At 43.0% G+C, this 14,022-nt stretch overlaps 1 protein-coding gene across 1 annotated transcript in view; it reads left to right on the top strand.

Moving 5' to 3' along the window:
* Nucleotides 1–8,358, top strand: part of ULK2 (unc-51 like autophagy activating kinase 2) — a 42,919-nt gene extending 34,561 nt beyond the window's left edge. The window contains exons 18-27 of the mRNA XM_009882702.1: nucleotides 318–604; nucleotides 728–921; nucleotides 1,430–1,539; nucleotides 2,363–2,515; nucleotides 3,264–3,472; nucleotides 4,780–4,958; nucleotides 5,895–6,013; nucleotides 6,408–6,565; nucleotides 7,433–7,568; nucleotides 7,670–8,358. Of these exons, the coding sequence (XP_009881004.1) occupies nucleotides 318–604; nucleotides 728–921; nucleotides 1,430–1,539; nucleotides 2,363–2,515; nucleotides 3,264–3,472; nucleotides 4,780–4,958; nucleotides 5,895–6,013; nucleotides 6,408–6,565; nucleotides 7,433–7,568; nucleotides 7,670–7,737 (1,613 nt within the window). The 3' untranslated portion in view covers nucleotides 7,738–8,358. The remainder of the gene's footprint in view (nucleotides 1–317; nucleotides 605–727; nucleotides 922–1,429; nucleotides 1,540–2,362; nucleotides 2,516–3,263; nucleotides 3,473–4,779; nucleotides 4,959–5,894; nucleotides 6,014–6,407; nucleotides 6,566–7,432; nucleotides 7,569–7,669) is intronic.
* The last annotated feature ends 5,664 nt before the right edge of the window (nucleotides 8,359–14,022 follow it).

Genomic DNA, 14,022 nt, shown 5'->3' with positions numbered 1-14,022 from the left:
GCTGAATCCGACCACTTTATTTGTCTTGGCGCAGGTTTCCAGAGGTGCTGCAGCTGCCAGTACAGCTGTCACCCTGAAATCTTGCCTATTTGGCAGCTTGAACATCTCATCAGTGTAATGTAGCCTTAGTCCAAAGGGCTGAGAGGCTAAATCCATTCTCTTTGCCATCTAGTGAGTTGGTGATCAAACATATCTCGTGATACTTGCAGTCCCATCTTCTTTCACTTTAATGTTGATCTCTGGCGTTTTGGGTTTCATTGATATGTTCTCCAAGCACAGCAAGTAGAATTTTACTTCATTGTTTTTCATCCTCACAGGTTCTCCGATACCACCATCTCAGTCTCCACAGTCACTTTTGATGGGAGCGAGGTTGCAGAGTGCTCCTACTCTCACAGATATTTACCAAAACAAGCAGAAGCTTAGAAAGCAGCATTCAGACCCAGTATGCCCATCCTATGCTGGGTATGGATACAGTCATTCTCCACAACCAAGTAGGCCAGGTAGCCTGGGAACATCACCTACCAAACATATGGGATCGTCACCTAGAAGTTCAGACTGGCTGTTCAAAACTCCATTACCAACGATCATTGGCTCTCCTACTAAGGTTTGTTAAGTTTGCCACAGTCCTTAAAATGTGAAGTGGTAACACACTGCCTGAAACCATTCCCAAGAATATTTGTGGGTTCTGACTTTGGTTTTTGTGTGTTCTTGGTCTTGATTCTTAAAGGCAACAGCTCCTTTCAAAATACCTAAAACTCAAGCGTCCTCCAACTTGCTGGCCCTGGCTAATCGCCAGGGCTCGGTAGATACCCCGTTGCAGCCTAAAGACATCACTGACCCAAGGGATTTCACGCACTTCCACTCAACCCAAGGAGGTGAAAAGCAGGCAGGAGAACAGCACAGTAAAACTACATTTGGCAGGTAGGCATTGTAATATTTATAACCTGTAAAGTTGAGGAGGTGACTTGGCAGAAGAATGTACATTGCACACAGCAACTTGGAGGGGGAGAGCATGCAGAAAGTGAGCTGTGAGGAGATGCTGAGGTTTGGTGTATACAAGAAGAACATTTTGTACTGTGTATAAATATAGCATGGACTTCCTGGAGCGCTTTGTGTTGCTATCTAGTTCCCTTTTGTTTTGATTATCTGAATATGGAATTTCATTGCCTCTGTGAAGCCTGTTGAGTTTTTGCTTGAAAATCTATATGACAAAATTCACAATATACATTTTTGAGACAAAAAGGTCTCTTTATTTTTAGGGTTAGCTCTATTTCAGTAGGTCCATGATGAACAGTGAGATTTCAAGATTTTCTGTACTTTTGTCAAAGAATTCCCTATAATAAATACCAAGAAAATCATCCTTAGTTGCAAGTTAGATAGGAAGATCTTACTGAAGAACTTTGTTGTGAATTCATGTTTTTCTGTCTAGGTCTGTTAGTACTGGGAAGCTATCAGATCAACAGGTAAAGACTACGCTTGGTGGCCAGTTATATCAAGGCAGTACGGACAGCCTTAATACGGAGCGACCAATGGATACAGGTAAGGAACAGATTGATGCACCCAAGCTGTCTTTATGTGCTAGAGTTTTTATGCAGTGCCAACTAGATACAGTTCTGCTTCCAACTTTGATAATTGGTTCTGACAATTTTTAGCCTCAGTACAGAAGGCTTTTTTTTTAAATGGGATATGTTCCATTTCTTTAGCATAGCTTTAAAAATAACTGAGACAGGAAAATACCTATTTCTGTGCTAAACACAGAAATATCTCAACTGCCTATACTGGCTAGAGGGGTTCAGGTTTTTTTGGTTTGGTTTTATTTTTAATACAACATTTGTGGCTGTTTCGTTTCCTAATTCCATCTTGCTTTCATATGAAAGCCAGTTTATGTAATTCTGGGTCATTTTTCTCCTCCTCCCTCCCCCAGCTTGCCCCTTGCCACAAGTGGCCACCAGGAGTTCTCACCTTGCTTTTGAGCAGGTGGAAGTTCTGCAGACAGGGCTGGTCTTTAACCTCCAGACCTGCCATAGTCTGCCTTTAGAACTTTTCTGTTATATCTTTTGCTGCAAGACTGGTGATGTCCTCAGGCTTTCAGAGAGAGCCTCTGTTGCTCTTTTCTAGGCAAGGGTGGAGCAGAGAGAGATTGAAAGTAAAAAGATATATGAAGACTGTGTCTCGACTCTCTGTCTATTGCCAAGGCTGTCCACTCAGCTTGTTTTACTGGCTGTCAGAACTTCTAACTAGTCCAAGTCTTGGATCTACATCAAAGCATGTTGTGTTGCAGTGCTTCAATTTGCTGCATAGAATTACTTATTGGTACAATTATGTGTAATAGGGACTAACTTGCTGAAATTTTCTCTTCCAGCTCCAGCAGGGGCCTATGGAATTGCGATGGCACCTCCTTCCATGGGAAGCGGGGCAAGTTCACGGGCTGTCATGTTTACTGTTGGGTCCCCTCCAAGCAGTGCCACCCCTCCTACCTGCACCCATATGGTCCTCAGAACAAGAACCACCTCAGGTAAGACTTTCCTGACAACTGTGGACTGTTCTCAAGTGCAGTATTGCCCTAGGCCTTGCCCTTGCACTTCTTGGGCCAGTAACCTGATTACTGCCTTGCACAGTAGGTCCTCTCGGCCATACGGTAAAAGTGCTCTGTAAAGTAGAGATTTATATCAGGTGACTTCCACCTTTTCTCTTCTAAAGAGAGGGCCGGAGGCGCAGATTTACAATACAGCGGTGTGTAACCTCCTAGGTACACAGTTTTACTCCACCGCAGGGAGTATAACAGATCTCTGTGACAAAGGTGGAAAGGAAAAGTTAGATTTCTGATTCTGCATTTTTGCCTGCTGCTGTGCATTGTACCAGAAACAACACACAAGGGGTGTGAGCTGACTGCATTTTGGCATGTGTCAGCTGTGTTGCTGAATATCAAAGATCTCAAGGTAAAGGCCTTCATCTGCTCAGAATGAGCAGGAATCTGCAGCAGTGTGCTTTTGTGAACTATAGCACAACCTTTGGTCTGTACTGTTGGACTCTCTGCCTTGGAATCCTTGTCAGCCGTTTCCCTGAATCTGTGTTATGAATCGTCACATCATTACGGTGTAGCCTTTGCGTTCTCTCCAGAGAGACGCGAGGAACAATGAGGAGAGCCTCCCAAGAGTGAATCTGTGATGACTACTGATTTGTCATTTGCTATCATCTGCAGCCCCAGCGCTGTGAGATGGAACGACCTATTAGACTGAATGTGTGTGTTATTTTTCTTGTAGTTGGATCAAACAGTTCTGGAGGGTCTCTCTGCTCTACTAGTGGCCGTGTATATATGGGCTCTCCTCCTGGTATTTATATGGGTTCTTCTCCTCCGGGAGCCGAGGCAGCTCCGAGTCTGAAGTACATGCCTTATGGTACTTCGCCTCCCAGCTTAGAGGGCTTTATCACTTTTGAAGCTCCCGAATTGCCTGAGGAAACTTTAATGGAGGTATAGAAAAAAAAATTTAATATTTTATAATGTATAATGCTGCTAAAACAGAGACATGGTAAAAACAGGACTGCTCAGTGCACTTCGTAGTTTCCTCCTCACTATCTCACATATTCCTTTTTAAGATCTTGAAAATACTCCTGTATCGATTGCGGCCAATTTCTCTTTGGTAGTTATTCCTGGCATTTCATGTATTTGAATAGGTAACCAAAGGAACATGGCTGCTTTTGTTCACCAGAGCCTTCCAAAGAGGCCTCTGTTTTAATGCCAAGTCTCTGGATGTGGGCGCTGACAGTAGCAATGTCCCTCTGGGCATTGTTTTTAACTGCTGCTTCACAGTCAGTGGATGACATTAAATCCTACTTGTGGGAAGAGTGTCCTATATTTTTTTAAAATGTGTGGAGGAGTGACACTTCAAAAAACACAAATTGGGGTGGTCTTTCACCAGAATGCTATCCTTGGACTGTAAATTTCTCAAGACAGATTGCTGTTCTGTTTTCTCATTCACATCTTGTTGGAAGGTGTTTGGACCCCTATTGGATCTATATGTTATAACATGGATATTTGACAGTACACTGTATTCTTCCCACAGATAGACTTTAAAATGTATTTAGACCTGCATTACTAATGAAAAGATTATAAATATTGCTGAGAGATGTTTGATTAGTTTTGAAGGCTAACTTTTTTTTTTGAACAAAGACTGTGCATGCAGTGTCTGGTTTAGTCACCAAGAAGCAGTAAGTTGTTAGTTCCAATTGAAGTTGTTTAGTTTCAATTGTAAACTTTGGCAACAGCCACCTTTTAACACAATAAAATTCTAGATCTAAGTGTAAATTAATGTGAAGCACATAAGTGTGATGCTTTAGATCGGTTCTCTTGTAGGTATCAAGTCTGTTATATAATAAAAGCCAAATGTTCTTCCTGGCTTCTCATACAAGTGCCGAGCATACTTTTGGGTTGCTGATAATATAATAACAAGTAATATGTCCCACTTGTGATTCCTTTAGTTGCTCGGGTTTCAACAAACATAGAACTCCATGTCCCAATTCCTTTGGCTTTGTTGAAAGACTCTTAAGTATAAGGTAGTGTATCTTGAAATAGTTAACGACGAGAGAACAAGTTAATACCAGTTGATCTGTTTGGACCTGTTTGGTTCTGTAGTCCCTAGTGCTGCCTCTACTACAGTGTGATTTTTGCATAGAATTGACATACCAAGAAATCCACAAATGATTAGCCAGAGTTTTAAGTGTACTTGTGTGCCTTGTGGCTTATAATGGTTAAATTGTTGTCGTCTTTCCGTCTGACAGAGAGAACATACAGATACACTGCGTCATCTAAACATGATGCTGACATTTACGGAATGTGTTCTGGATCTGACAGCAGTACGAGGAGGAAACCCAGACCTGTGTACTTCTGCAGTATCGCTGTACCAAATTCAAGAGAGCATAGTTGTTGATCAAATCAGCCAGCTAAGCAAAGAATGGGGGTAAGTATGCGGTCAAATAGCATCAAGAGAATTAGTGAACATTGAATACATCAAAAACCTATTCAAACTATGCTCATTTTATTGGGAGTGGATTTTTTTCCTGTATAGAAGCTTTCATAGGAATAAGTTTTTTAACAGCAGAAGACAGATAGAGCAAAGGGTAGAGACACATTTGCTAGCAGACAAATAAAAGGACGGCGTTTTCTGGCCTGCCACATAAGTTGGGGAAAATGGTGAGGAGTTCAGGCTTGAGGTGCAGCAGTGCACTTCTAAAATTGAAAATTTGTGTACCAGCTTCTGTCAGATCCAAGCCCTCGTCTGTTCCTGTTGTCAAGGCTGAAGCAGTAGCACTGAGGTGGAGGCTGGGAAGGGGGAAGGAGTGTCCAAATTTGACCTTTTTTCAGTGGAATCAATCAGCCCTAATATAAAATAAAGAGCAAGGAGAAGTAAAAGAAATTTGGAGTGGTGGGAAAGGGTAGTTCCACTTCCTGCCTTCTTCCTGAAAAAAAAAAAAAAAACACAAAAAAACCCAACAAAAAAAACAACAAAAAAAAATACCCGTCAGTGTTTGCTTTTCACAACTGAGAATTCCAGGGGCATAGGAAATGACGCTGAGAGAAAAGTACACCCAGTCGCTTGTGGTAAGACATTGACCTTGGGCAGTCAGTCCCCACAAATAAGCGTTCCTTTTTAAAACGTCTACGTTAAAGCAGTTTGCATTTGCTGCTACAGCTACTAGATGAGCAGATGCACTCTCAACCCTGTGACAGAGTGTTTGGGAAGGGAAGGGTGGCGTCGCATTTTAAACATCTGTCTTCCTTTGCTGCTGCTGATGGGATCCTATGTAGGATTGTGATTAAAAAGTGGTGTCTCCCCATGGCTTGAATGTGTTCAAAGAAGGTGTTTTGATAATTTTTTTTTTCCATCCTTTCCTAGACAAGTAGAGCAGCTGGTGTTGTATATGAAAGCCGCCCAGTTACTGGCATCTTCTCTGCATCTTGCCAAAGCACAGGTCAAATCGGGGAAACTGAACCCATCCACTGCTGTTAAGCAAGGTAAATCCAATTTGCTTTGCTTGTGAATTTTCTTTGCTGATACATCACTTGAAAAGCTTAAGTTGCATCATTTGTTTGTTTTCTTCTGTACAAGAGAATTGTAAGTATGTACAGTTGCACAATTCTTGATAGTAAACAAAGATACAGCTAGTAACTGTTAAAAAATGGGCAGTTATTAACTTGAAATGGAAATTATTTTATATATACTTAATTCACAGAAGAGGCAGAGTAAATAAACAATAAAAGCACAAGTTTAAACAGATTGACTTCGCTAGTGCTGGGAAAAGCTGAACTTTGGCTATGTTGTTTGGTTGTGTGGGGTTTTTGGTTGTGGGGTTTTTTTGTTGTTGTTTTGGGTTTGTTTTTTTTTAATTTCTTCTTACCTTTCTTCCAGTTGTGAAAAGCCTCAATGAGAGATACAAATTCTGTATCAGCATGTGCAAGAAATTGACAGAAAAGTTGAATCGTTTCTTTTCAGACAAGCAAAGGTTCATTGATGAAATCAACAGTGTAACTGCAGAGAAACTCATCTACAGCTGTGCTGTGGAAATGGTAAGTATCTAAATGAGAGGACATTGAGATGAATTGCTTTCTTCTCTCACAGACCCCTTCTACATAACCAGAAAATAGAATGTATGTTTCCAGAATTCTGTTCATGATAATTTTTTATAGTCTTTCACTCTCTTTCCTGCCCTGCCTTAACTGTGGCTAAAGTTCCTGGCAGATACTGTTCCTCAGGGATGTTTCCCCTACGTCAGCACATTTGGTCGATAAACAGTAGGAAATGAACTCCTAAGCCACACAGCCCTGTGTGCTGAGGTCTCATCCAGTAGGGCTTACTAAAGCATAGAAGCAACAGAAGTAGCTTCATCAATCTACCAGGTCAATTTGAGGAACATCGGCCTGTCCATATAAAGCAAAACCAGTAGCAAACATCTGGAAGCTTTTTCACGTAATTGATAAACTTGGTATCTGCCACAGAGCAGATGCAGTAACCATACGGGAAACTTAACCGCTTTTTTGATGAGAGGGAAATCTTTTTAACATAGGTGTCACACAAAAGATACTGGCAAATATTGTGGCAAACCCTGAAAATGGTGTAGGCATGCACAATTAATTTATCTTCTTTACAAGAGGTTATAGGTATAAGAACAAGCATATTTATTCGCTTGCTTTTGTAATGTAAACACAAAGGATCAAAAAGTGCTTTTAGAGCTGCTGTGTGCAGAATATCAATACGACACAGGTACAATATTCTCTGACTTTGGTTTTGTTGTCTTCCAGTTATAAAAACAGATCAGCTAACTTAAGGCTCAAAAATAGTTTCTTCGTGCCACTTTTGTATCATTAATTTTGAATTTTTCATTTCATTGCTTGCCTAATGCAGTTTATGTAACTGAATCTCCTGAACGATTCCAGGTTCAGTCGGCAGCTCTGGATGAGATGTTTCAGCAAACTGAAGATATTACATATCGATACCACAAAGCAGCCTTGCTGCTGGAAGGACTGACTAAAATCCTGCAAGACCCTGCAGATATAGAAAATGTACACAAGTGTAAGTTTATGTTGAATAATGAAAATACTGAAAATTAGGTGGAATTAATGCATTATAAGTTAATACTGAAGCCGTCACCTATTTTACCTCTCTGTTTTCAGATAAATCTAGCATCGAGCGAAGGCTTTCTGCACTTTGCTATAGCACAGTGGCTGTATATGAGCAGTAGGAATATCCCGAGGACCAGATGGTGTGAACATAAGGGACCACATCAGTGATACTGCACTTTTTTCACTACAGCTTAATTGTTGTCCTTGTTCTACCCCACGTGGAAGATGATTCTTACATTTCTGTGGTGACTACCAAAGAAACAGCAGCATATTCAAAGAGGAGAAATTCCAAAAGTACACTTGCCTTACCAATCCAGCAGCTCCTTTTTCTTCCTAGCAACGGAATTTAAAAGAATCTCTCTTCACATTTCAAACTGATCCTTGTACGTGTGCTTTGACTTGAATGATCAGGGTGTTTTTTTCCTCATGAGGTTTATAGAGAGTGGATCCTTCTGCATCAGGTACAAAAAGACATTTCCCTCAGAAGATTCCCTCAAAAGTTTGTGAATAATATTTTTAAGTTGTCAGTAAAATGTGACGGAGTGAATTTGGGAAACCCTAACCATGTGCAAGTGCTGTTTGAAGCTTTCGGGGCTAAGCTGGCTTGTATCGGAGCGCACGTGTTGTTAACATAGCTCAGCTTGTCATATGAAGGGATGGCGAGAAAGCGTTCTTTTACACGGGGAAAAGATGGTAACGGAAGAAATTGCGCTCCATCTGTGCAAAATCCCCAGTGGGTTTTCAGCTGATGTGGATACAATTTGATGATCTTCTTCCAAAATATTTTGTTTTGCACTAATTTACTAAAGCAACTGTATATTCATTTTTGAAGAACTATATAAAAAAAAAATAGAGAAAGAAGGCACAATGGACTTGGCTGAATTTCATTTCAGTGTACATAAAATTCTTTTCAGAATTTCAAATGTAGCTTCTAGAAGACTTTCAAACAAACTGTAAAAACTTGTATTCATGTGAACCTTTCCATTTTATACCTATTTGTCTAATACTTGAGTAACTACTGCTCTGGACTTTCTCAGTAATAGCAATGTTGAGTTGCTGGTTGTTTGCTTTTTATATAGTTTGGTTGCATCTTTTGTTGTGCATGCGATATGTGCATTAATGCCTGCAGTCTCTAGGGGTGTAATGACAGTTCTGTGTAGTTTGTTTCTTGGGCAGTATTACAATAAATACTGTAAACTGAAAGGTTCTGCAAGGAACCATGCAAAACCAGAAAACAATGTTGGGGTTTGAGATGCTGATAAATTGATGTAGACTATCTACATACAGTGTGTGAAAAATCAGGATTATTTTGTGTGCATTTTGGGGGAGAGGTGGGAAGCTTCATTTAGCCTTATAGGCGTTATCATTTCAGGCATCCCATGAGATCATCAGGATACCGATTTGCGAAGTATTTAGGCAGATCAGCTTCTCTGGAAATGGTTCCTATACTTTATTTTTGGGACTTTTTTTTTTTTTTTTTTTGTTACTCAACTGCTTGAATACTTGAATAAACCATTCTCCAGGACAAAATCATTTTAATCCTCTTAAACACAGTGGTCTGAACTATTTGACAAAGTTGTACAGGGCTTACACATCAAAATATTGTTTCAGTGTTCGGATAACCATGTGTTTCCTTTACTTTGACAGAGTAATGTACTTTTTACCTTATTTATCTGTATGAAATTCCAACAGTTAATTTGAAAGTGTTTGTTTATATAATGTTTGTATTTTTAGGTCTTTAATACGGTGTTTCTACCTCTCCTTTGTAATTGCATGCATTATTCTTGAAACTAGGTAATAACTCACTGAACTGTTGCGTAATAGCCTTTTTATTATGGCCTGTATAAATGTATATTAAGGTAAAAATAAATACTGACACTAGAAGTGTTTCTATGGTAAAACTGAGTTTCTGTGTCTCTGTAGCCAAAGGCCAATGGTGTTAAACTTCAAAGAAACAGTTTGTACTTGGCCGGTGAAACCAGTTGCTGAATGTTCCCTGCTTGAGTCAAGAGATGAGTTGGATGTGCCACCAGGGCAGGATGGGGCAACTTGCTTGAGCTCGTTATCTCTGGATAGCTGTGGCACAAAGTGTCCCCGAGTTTGTTTTCGCTTGCTGTAGGAAAACGATTTACCCTGCTTTTTTTTATTATTTTTTTTTTAAACTTGGATCTGAAAAGAAATATGCTAAGTAGGTTCCTGGGTAACAGCTGTATGTTCTTTCAACAAGGTGCTTATTTGTTGCCTCTAGCAAAGAGGAGCTGTCTGGGCTGCCAGAACAGCATATACAGAGCTAATTGACAAAAATTGGCAGTAAGTTACAATTTCTACCCAAACTTTAAGTAAAACGGGCTTTGTTCCCCTTGTAGCTAATATCTTCTCCCCGGCTGAGGTGTGCTGTGGTAGCTGGTGTGTGGCTGTTGTATTTCTTAGTTGCACAATCAAATTTTTCCCAATTTATTCTTTAAAAAAAAACCCCACACTTATGACTGGCACACAACAATAAAAGAGGATGAGGAAGGAGTGAGCAGGGAATGCTAATGATACGTCTGAACACGAATCGAGGAACAAAGCAAAAGCCTTAACACATGAGTCTAGGAGATAGGCTGCTTTTCCCAGGAACTCACTGTTTTTTGTTGGTTTTCTTTTTCTCCTCAGGATTCAAGCTCATTCTCCTTCCACTCTTGCCAGCAAGACTACAGCTGCACAAACAGGAGGAGAAGAAAAGGGCTATTCTTGTTTGCTGTTTTCAGGAGGAGGAGACCAATGTTCATGGCCTGTCTTTCTGCATAAACTCATTCCACAAAGATCCTGAAGCTGTCCTCTGTCTTCAGCTCTCCGCACTGAACAGCAGGTGCATGTTTCTACGAAATACTTCCCCCCCCCCAGTCTTTTGAAAGATAGAACTTAAAGGAGGTATTTGATGTGCTGCTTTCCTAGTTCGGCTCTCTAGCATCTGCTCAAGAGCACCATGTTTTGTACTTGTTCTGCTTTCTCCATAGCGTGTAATGTTGACTGAGGAATCTAAAACGCATTTTGATTCTGACATTTGCTGCTTTTTATAAGAAAGAAGTTGAACTCTAAGCCCTTCCTGTGATACGGAGGATGAAATCTAGTTAATTTAACTTGCAGCTAAGATACTACGAATTAATCTGAGAGGCATTTTTCAGTTGAGAGATGTGAGGTTCTGCATAGCTCTTGCTGCTTTCTCGTACAGAAATGTTGTCACCTCCAGGTTCAGAGGCGGTAACTGTCGCTGTGACCCACTGGTGCACACTGAGCCGTGCACAGCCCAGCTGCACCGCAAAGGGAAGCTTGCTTTTTCGTCTGGAGCGAGTAAAGCTGGAAGCTGCTGCTTTCAAAGCTTGTTGACACTTGGAAATTCAGTTCGGCTGACTTGGGACCTGCCTCCTTTTTGACCCCTGCTTCCTCTCCTATATTTTTTGTGTTTTTTTTTTTTTATTTTGATCCTTTGACTTTGTTTTTTTGTCTGTGCTGATCTCTACTTGCCACTATTTTTTGACTGTCCAGGATGCCTTAAATGTTTAAACAAATCTCCTGTTATCCTGAACTTCCCTGTCCAACCTGAGCTGTGGCCACATAGCTCCTCCTTTCTGTAGATCAGTGAAGTATAGCGCAGTAACCTCTCTCTTAAGGTCTCTAAGTCAGCTGGAGCCCAGTCTAACTAAGCCTTGGCACAGCTTCTTCGGACAAACACCTTTTCAATAGGCTTTTGTATGTGGCAGGCTCCCCCTTCCTCTTGAGCTGAAAGCAAACTAAATGCCAGTGGGGCTGTTGAGTCTTGTTGCAGTCTTTGTGCCAATCATTTTCATTGTTTCTTTGTGTCGCTTTCACATTTTCCATGGCCCCAGCTATGTCTACAATGCAGCCCACAGACCATGGCTCTGTACTACGCAGTATCTTGTTCTCGCAAATGTGAGATCAGCCGCAGCTTTCAAAACAAGTGATGCCATAAATGAACTGAGCTGCATTTATTCGTGTAGGTTCTTTAAAATCTCTCCCTGTTGTTAATCTTCTGTACCCGCTTTTATGATTGAGTGCTGTTTGGGCTTCTGTATCTGCCCTTGTTGTGCCACTGGCTGGACTGTGTGACTTTTAGAAACACTTGGACCTAGAGACGAGGCAGACGTTTAAGCAGAAATTGAGGATTGTCAGCCTAGCTAAAAACTCGAATTTCTGTAAATGTGGCATGCGAGCTAGAGAGACATTTATTGATTAGCTGTGTTATTTGGTGGACTCTTGAAACCAAATACTGCACAGCTTATCTTCTAAACCAAAGTCCTCCTTCCCCAGGCTCTGCTGGATGCTTTTGTGAGCAGGGCAAGGAGCAGCGCAAAGGTATGCTACCCGGCCCAGCACAGGGCCTTGCTATAATTGACTCCAAGAGGGGAGCAAGAGCAATGGGCTGCAAGGAATGGAGGGGAGAGGGGAGTCTCGTGCTCAGCTTCTCCATGAAACGTCTCTTGCGGCTGTAAGTATAGCCCCGGGGATTAGAGCACCCCGAGCACTGCTTACCCCCTGATTCCTCTGGAGTTCAATTACTTTCCCATAAATAGTTCCCTTTATTGTTTCTTAGTGACTGAATAAAAATAGAAAATGCTGTCAGCTCCTAGGCGTGGGGAGCATGCTGCAGACCATGCGTTTTACCGGGCGCTGTCTGGGGTATTCTTCCATCTTGCTCAAGATCCCACGCTTCCCTGAAATCCACGTGTCTTGCCCAGCTGCTCCAGGGAGACTCAAATGATATTTTGCAATGCTTAAAACGCCTTCAGCCTTGTTTCCTGTCCGTAATTGGCTAAAAGATGTCCCTGACAAGGACCAAAAAGGGACCGTCTCCCAGGATGCAGCACACTGCTGCTGTCGCATTTCTGCGAATACCGAGGACCTTAATACCAGGTTTCTGCGAAAGCGTGGCACAGTACCAGCCTGCCGGCCACCAGGATGAACTGGCAGCTGGGATGTTTGCCTCCTGCGTGTGACGCCAAGCACAAGAAGCACTGCTGTGGCATGAAAACCCTCGGGCTTAAGGGTGAGAATTGTACAGACTGGAAAATGGCCGCTCTGGAAAATGCAGGTAAATAACATCTCCTTGCTCCTGCAGACATCCCTTGGTGGGCGTGCTGCCTGCAGAGGATGCACTGCAGCACTGGTTCCCCAGACACCATGCAATGCTCCGTGCTGAGAGCTCAAAGACTTTTACTCTGATTGCAGTAGCATTAACTCCTTATCTAATTTTCCTTGGACCTTCAGACAGTGTGGTGCCTGGACAGAGCTCCAACCTGCCCTGCCTGTAATGACGCTAACGGGATCCAGGAGAGCACATTTGCATCAAGTAATGCTTGATGGTTGAAGGCTCCTGCTTCTACCCGTGTCGTCTTGAATGCAAACCCAGTTCCTTTTCACATACGACAGTGCAAGGGCTCTCTCAAGCTCAGCCTGTTTTTCTTTCGCATGTTGCCTCCTGCATGCAAGTATTGGCAGTTGCTTGTGTCATTCTTTTCCATGTCAGACTGTTTACTGCTGAGATTTGTGTGACAGCTTGTGCAACGTTCATGAGTTGTCAGTGAAGACAACGGACTTCACAAAAGCTGGGCTTTGTGTTTGGGGAGGGTAGTCGTGGCTCAGGAGCAGCCCCCAGCCTCGCAGAGGCACACTGGTCTGGGAGAATGTCCTGAAACTTTGCCGGGGGGAGCTTACGCATGCTCCACGCTGGCCCCGTCTCCTGGGCACCAGCACCCGGCCCTGCGCGTCGCAAAGCTGGGTGGTGGGCAGGGATGCAGTTGGGCAGAGTGTTGCCTGAGGAGCATGAGCAATAAATGGATGGTCAGAAACGGTGGCGCGTAACAACCCAGGAGCAATTTTTAATTTTCAGACAATCCACTTGCCTTTCTTAAAACAAGTCCTGGCAAGACTATTTTTAACGGGAGCGAGCCCAGCCTTGTCTCAGCTCCTTTCCCTGCTTTTTGTTTTTGGTTGGTTGTTTTTTTGGCTTCTTTCCCACAGGAGTGCTCGTACCGAGGTCAACTCCTGGCCGGGCTATTCCCGTTGGCCGCTTTGTCTCCTACATCCCCACCCCCTCCGCTGCCGGCGCCCCCTTCCCCGGCCCACAGCCCCCTCCCCTTCCCCCGCCCTCGGGCTCGGCACGAAGGACCCTGAGTTCGTGCAGGGCTGGAGCTGGCCCGGTGGCATTTGCCCTCCTGCGATAAGGAGCGAACCGAGCGGGACTTTGTCCCCTCCCCGAGGTCTCACCCGACGCGTTTCTCTGTCCCCGTTTCACAACCGGCCCGGCTCCGCTCGGTGCCAGACCCGGGTGAGCCCACCGGGCGACTGGCAGCCCCTGCGAGCAGCCGCCGCCCCCGCACCGCCACCCCCGCACCCGGAGGAGG

This window comes from Charadrius vociferus, unplaced genomic scaffold (genome assembly GCF_000708025.1).
Source record: "Charadrius vociferus isolate BGI_N301 unplaced genomic scaffold, ASM70802v2 scaffold793, whole genome shotgun sequence".
Classification (NCBI taxonomy): Eukaryota; Metazoa; Chordata; class Aves; order Charadriiformes; family Charadriidae; genus Charadrius; species Charadrius vociferus.
Note: the sequence above shows the minus strand (reverse complement) of the source record. Positions and strands in the feature narration are given on the sequence as shown.